Source organism: Salvia miltiorrhiza, chromosome 5 (assembly GCF_028751815.1).
Source record: "Salvia miltiorrhiza cultivar Shanhuang (shh) chromosome 5, IMPLAD_Smil_shh, whole genome shotgun sequence".
In the NCBI taxonomy this organism is placed as follows: domain Eukaryota; kingdom Viridiplantae; phylum Streptophyta; class Magnoliopsida; order Lamiales; family Lamiaceae; genus Salvia; species Salvia miltiorrhiza.
This window is the reverse complement of record NC_080391.1, coordinates 43,244,340-43,250,481: the sequence shown is the minus strand read 5'-3', so window position 1 is coordinate 43,250,481 and position 6,142 is coordinate 43,244,340. Positions and strand designations below refer to the sequence as shown.

The 6,142-nt window shown below is 39.4% G+C and overlaps 1 protein-coding gene across 1 annotated transcript; it reads right to left on the bottom strand.

Moving 5' to 3' along the window:
• Positions 1 to 472: 472 nt before the first annotated feature.
• Positions 473 to 4,929, bottom strand: LOC131025960 (uncharacterized). The gene is made up of 2 exons (XM_057955740.1): positions 3,691 to 4,929; positions 473 to 685 (listed from the first exon to the last, which is right to left on the bottom strand). Exons 1-2 carry the CDS (start codon positions 4,927 to 4,929, stop codon positions 473 to 475), a joined length of 1,452 nt encoding a protein of 483 aa, XP_057811723.1.
• Positions 4,930 to 6,142: the final 1,213 nt, after the last annotated feature.

Below are 6,142 nucleotides of genomic sequence, written 5' to 3'. Positions count from 1 at the left end.
ATCATATTATGATAGGGGACTATAAATATTTTCATATTACGATTTGAGTTATGTGTTTATTCTTCCAGATTTACTTGAATGGAATTGTTGATTTATTACAAATTTAATTTAATTTGAAGATTATGAAGTATAGAATAAAAAGATAAATATATAATAATTTTTAATTATTATTTTAAATAGAGAACTATAAAAAATAAAATGGGAAATAGTCTTTTAACAAGTTTATATTCAAAATAAGGTTACTTTTAAGAAAGTTCGTCACGTTTGATAGATAAGAATTGTTTCATACTCCCTCCGTCCCAATATTGAAGTCCCCTTTCATTTGGGCACGGGTATTTAGGAGAGTTAAAGTAGATGTAAAAATAGTAGGGACCACATAATTAGTGCTTTAATTAATGATATTTTATTTCTTAATTAAATTAACTAATAATGCTACAAGAGAAAAGTGGACCAGCTGTTCCACCGCCAGAAATCAGAAGCCGGCCGTCACCTTCTTCCCCAAATTCCATCGGCCGCCAGAAATCATAAGCTCCTCCTCCAGTTCCACAAATTCCACCGCCACCGACTTCCCCAATTTACAGCCGGCCGTCACCACCGCCACTTCCTCCACTGGCTGTAATCGCTCCAGCTCCACCAACTCCAGCATCATCGGCACTGCCGGCAAGGCCACTATTTTCCCCCAAATCTGCAAAATCAAGCTCAGAAATCCACCGCACCAAATCTGCAACCAAAATCCCTAACCAAATCTGCAACCCAAATCTACAACCAAATCTCCCCAAATCTGCCGGCAAGGCCACCATTTCTCCCCAAATCTGCAACAGAGCTGGGAATAAACCTCCCTAATCTGCAACCCTCTATACTGCCGTCGTGCCGCCGCACCGCCTTCGAGGAAAGGAGTAGAGAGAGAGAGGCGGTGGAAGGCAGAGTACATAAAGAGAGATAGGGTTTCGCCCTTTGCAGAGGGCGGTGCCGCCGCTAGAAAAACGGGCGGCGGCTGGCTGCGCGGATGTGTATGGGAGAGGGAGTCGGTGGAGGCGGAGGAGATCAGAGGGTTGAGGCGGTGGATGCAGAGGGTTGAGGCGGTGGAGAGATAGGAGGCGGCGGCGCCTCGCCGACGCCAGGAGAGGGCAGAGCCCTGGTCGCCGGAAAACGGGCGGCGAGGCAGGGGAGGAAGAGGGCGGAGGGAAGGTGGACGATTTGAGGAGAGAGGGGGGAGATGACGATTTGAGAGAGAAGAGAGAAGTGAGGAGAGAGAGAGGGGTTGGTTTGTGAGAGGAGAGAGAGACATAATTAAATCTATTAATTGTATGATAATTAATGCTAAAAAAGGAAAGGGAACTTGAATATTGGGACGGCCCAAAAAGGAATACGGGACTTGAATATTGGGACGGAGGGAGTATAATATAATTACATAATCTATTGATTATAATTTATTACTTAAATAATTATATTATATAATAAATAATACTCCCTCCGTCCCCAAAATAAGTTTCTCTTTGGGGACGGCACGGGTTTTAAGGAAAAGTGGTAAAGTGTATTGATAGTGAAGAAAAATATGTTAGGCCATCCACTATGGTGCTACCCATAGTGGATGCCACATGTGTGCCACCTCATCTACTACTACCTCCTTTTTCAACTACCTCATATTTTCTCCACTATAGCACTACCTCACTTTTAACTATTCATGGACCCCACTATCATTATTACTTTACCACCATATATATATATATAGGGTTGGGTTACGGTAGTATCCAAGCTTATAATAGATCCGTAGATCCAAATCTAGACCACACATTTATGACATGTAGCGCATCAAGATGGTGACAAGTGGCAAGACATTTCAAGGCAAAATCTGGAGAGGGGTAAAATTGGAATGTAATTTTCGAAATAAAAAAAAAATTAGATTTTCTCAAAATAGGTATATTTTAGATGCACAAAGTTTCATACGAGAATGCATGAACTTTCATATAAAAATGCATAAGTTTCATATAAAAATGCATAATATTTCACCCCACCCCAACCCCACCCCCCACACCCCTGAACCCCACCCCACCCCAGAACTCCACCCCCACCCACCCCTTCCCCCCCACCCCCCACCCACCCCCCCCCCAATTTTTTTTTTAAAAAAAAAAACTGGTTTCTGACCACTGACCCACCCCTACCCCCCACCCTCCCACCCACCCACCCCCCACCAAATTTTTTTTTTATTATTTTTTTTATTTTCTCAAAAACTGATTTTCTGACCACTGACCCCCCCACCCACACACCCCCCCACCCCACCAAAAAAAAATATTTTTTTATTTTCTCAAAAACTGATTTTCTGACCACTGACCCCCCACCCACCTACCCCCACACCCCACCCCCCAAAAAAAAAAAATTTGTGAAAAACTTATTTTTACATGCATAAAAAATTTACATGTTTTACATGCATATACTTTCGCACAGAAATGCATATACTTTCACACAAAAATGCATATACTTTCACACAAAAATGCATTACATTTTTTGAAAAAATATACAATTTTTTTTGGGCTGGAGGGTGGGTGGGGGGTTAGCGGTCAGAAAATCAGTTTTTAAAAAAATTAAAAAAAAATGGGGGGGGGGGTGGGTCAGCGACTCAACAATCAGAAAATCAGTTTTTAAAAAAAAAAATTGAGGGGGGAGGGTGGGGGATGGAGGGTCAGTGGTCAGAAAATCAGTTTTTAAAAAAAAAAAATTGCGTGGGGGGTGGGGGGTGGGGCAGGGGTGGGGTGGCGAAAATACCAGATTTATTAAAACGAAATGCATTTTTTGTATAATTTAATGCATTTTTATGTAAAATCTTTATGCACTTTTGTTTGATTTTATATGCATGTGAAACATGACTATTTTGGGGGGTGGTAATGGGGAGGGTTGGGGGGTGGTGTGGGGTGGGTTGGGGGGTGGTGCGGGGTGGGGTGGTGAAAATACCAAAACTGTAAAAATCAAATGCATTTTTCTGTTCAAAGTTATGCATTTCATGTGAAAATTTTATGCATCATCGTGGGAAACTATATGCATCTAGAATATATCTATTTTGAGAAAATCTAAAATATATATATATTTTTTAATTATTAAATCCGAAAATTACATTCCAATTTTACCCCTCTTCATATTTTGCCTTGAAATGCTTGGAAACTCCTTGCCACGTGTCACCATCTTGATGCGCCACATGTCATAAATGTGTGGTCTAGATTTGGATCTACGGATCTATTATAAGCATAGGGATCTACACGATCTCATTCCTATATATATATATATATATATATATATATATATATATTTGTGTATTTAATTTTGTATTATATTTTATTTTAATAAAATTAATATGATTATATGATTAAATTAATTTATTTAAATAATATAATTTAATTTTGAAATTAATATAATTGTACGAATAAATTATTTTATTTGAATGATAACATAGAATTTTAAAATTAATATAATTATGCTAACAAAAATTAAAATTCAAACGCACATTTTATTGAAAATTAATTGCTTACAACACACAACTAAAATTAAAAACACAAATACACACAACATCTTAATTTAAATACCAAATGATGACAAACTCAAAAAAAATTAATTATGACACTAATCATCGCCGAATCGCGCCCACACGTGCTCAACCAGATCGGATCGAAGTTGGTGATGTATTGTTTTGTCACGTACTCTAGCACCCCTTCTGAGGTACTCGTTGAATCCTCCTACCGAACCACGATTTATTTCCCCTGCAATATTGTTGCTCGACGTGCTTGGTTCGTCTTCAACCCATTGGCTTGCCATTTCCCCTTCATCTTTAATTATCATATTATGTAAAATAATGCAAGCATACATAATGTCAGTGATGTTTTCTTTATACCAGAGGCGACTCGGACCTCTAATCATTGCCCAACGAGCTTGGAGAATCCCAAACGCACGTTCTACATCCTTCCTCGCAGCTTCTTGCATTTCCTTGAACTTCCTTCTTTTTGGATCTTGAGGATGTTGGAAGCTCTTGACAAAAGTTGTCCACTCAGGATATATACCGTCTATAAAGTAGTATCCATGGGCATATTGCGTGCCATTTACTGTGAATGGGATGGAAGGCACTTGCCCTTGTAGAACGTCGTTGAATAGTGTAGACTGATTAAGCACGTTTATATTATTGTTGGACCCTGCAACTCCAAAAAAAGCATGCCAGATCCACAAATCTTGAGATGCAACCGCCTCAAGCATAATTGTTGGGACTCCATGATCGCCACGGGTGAATTGGCCTTTCCATGCTACTGGGCAATTTTTCCATGTCCAGTGCATACAATCAAGACTCCCGAGCATTCCAAGAAAGCCATGCCTCTGCTCGTGCATCTCCATCAAGCGCTGACAGTCATCAACGGTTGGCCGCCTCAAGTAGTGTCCACCGAAAACCTCAATAACACCTCGGCAGAAGTGGCGCATGCACTCGTACCCTGTTGTTTCAGAAACCCACAGGTACTCATCGTAGTGATCAGCTGGGCCACCATATGCCAACTGTCTAACCGCATTCGTGCATTTTTGTAGTGGCGTGAAACCTTTCTTCCCTGTGGCATCGGGTCTTTGTTGAAACCATGTGTTGTGGGCTTCCAAAGCATTCACTATGCGAGTGAATAACTCTTTTCGCATCCGAAAATGCCGCCGAAATACATTGGGACCCCATGTTGGATTATCATCAAAATAATCCCGCATGAGTCGCTCGTGTGCTCCTTCCCGATCTCTTTGCACATATCTTCTCGTGTGAGGTGTGTTTGACGATATTGCTTGAAGCACATGTTGATGGATACTATCATCCTCCATGTATTGGCGCATGTACTCTTCCATAAAGGCTTCAGCTTCAGCTACAGCTGCAGATGCAGTTGTTTCTTCAACATCATATTCAGAAGAAGATGAAGACATAAGTCGTTTGTTTTGATGTTAAGAAGATATATATTGGATATGAGAGAATTGTTCTTCGTAGATGATGAGAATGAAGTATATGGTACATATATTTATAATAACTAAGAGGTAACCGTTGGAGAAGGCAACAGTTACTTTCTAAATTAATATGACCGTTGGAGAAGGCAACGGTTACTTTCTAAATTAATATGACCTTTCGAGAAGGCAACGGTTACTTTGGAAATTAATATGACCCTTCGAGAAATCAACTATTATTGAAACAAGTACATTTTATTGAAAGATAAATTTAACGATTACACACAACACAGTTACAGAATTGAAAACAAATCCTAGTGGATACAAGATAACACAACTAATAATCATCTTTCCATTTTTTCAGTATCTTCTCGCATTGTTTTTTGTGCAAGTAAAGCTGCATTTCTATCATCCCTGATGTGTCCTTCATTACGAGTTCATACTCTTTTAGACGTTGTCTCTCCTCCTTCAGACGTTGTTCCTCCTTTTTTAGAAGTTGTTCATTTTTTTTATAAGCGTATTTTCTTCCATTATATGTATGTATTTTGCTGCATTGGTTTAATGTTCTTTAGCAACTTCACGCAGTGCATCGAGGTCATCTTTTTCCCCCTTCCCCTTCTCCTTTCTCTTTGCCGCTTTATGCCCCATTGGGCGACTCGTGGGAGTTTCTTCAGCTGTAGAAGATGATGTGTAGGCGCCTCCTTCTGTATTTTTGGTTCTCTTGGATGCTTAAACATTTTCTTGCACCTCGGCAAACTTGGGAACTTCTTTCAACAGTTTCTAAACTCCAACATATTTAAAACCTTTTGTACCGTGATTGTAACGCCCCGTACTTTTCCCTATTTAGAAATAATGTCTTAACACTATTGAGAGTACTGAGATTTCGAGATGCTAGATTTTTTTTTATGACCAGATATGACAGATTGTCTTTTAAATAGAGATATGAGTGAATAAACCAATGATAGATTTAGAGTGATGAGATTTGAGAAATGAGTTGAGTTAGAGATGCTGATTGAATTGAGTTGAGATTTTATTTTATTTCTGACTACCGGGAATAGAGTTACCGGATACCGAGTTATCAGAGATTGACTGTCCTATTAACAAAATAGGAATAATGAGTTGGAAATAGAGTCGAGAAAGAAAGAGTGAGAACCCTTGATGAAAAGAGTCAGTCTGAGAGACGTCTAGTTTGTCTGTG

Bases quoted from the DNA above. Each gene is read 5' to 3' on its own strand.
- LOC131025960 (XM_057955740.1), bottom strand. From the start codon at position 4,929: ATGTCTTCATCTTCTTCTGAATATGATGTTGAAGAAACAACTGCATCT. The intron at 686-3,690 runs GTACGTGACAAA...TTGATTTTGCAG, and splicing joins ACCTCAGAAGGGGTGCTAGA to ATTTGGGGGAAAATAGTGGC.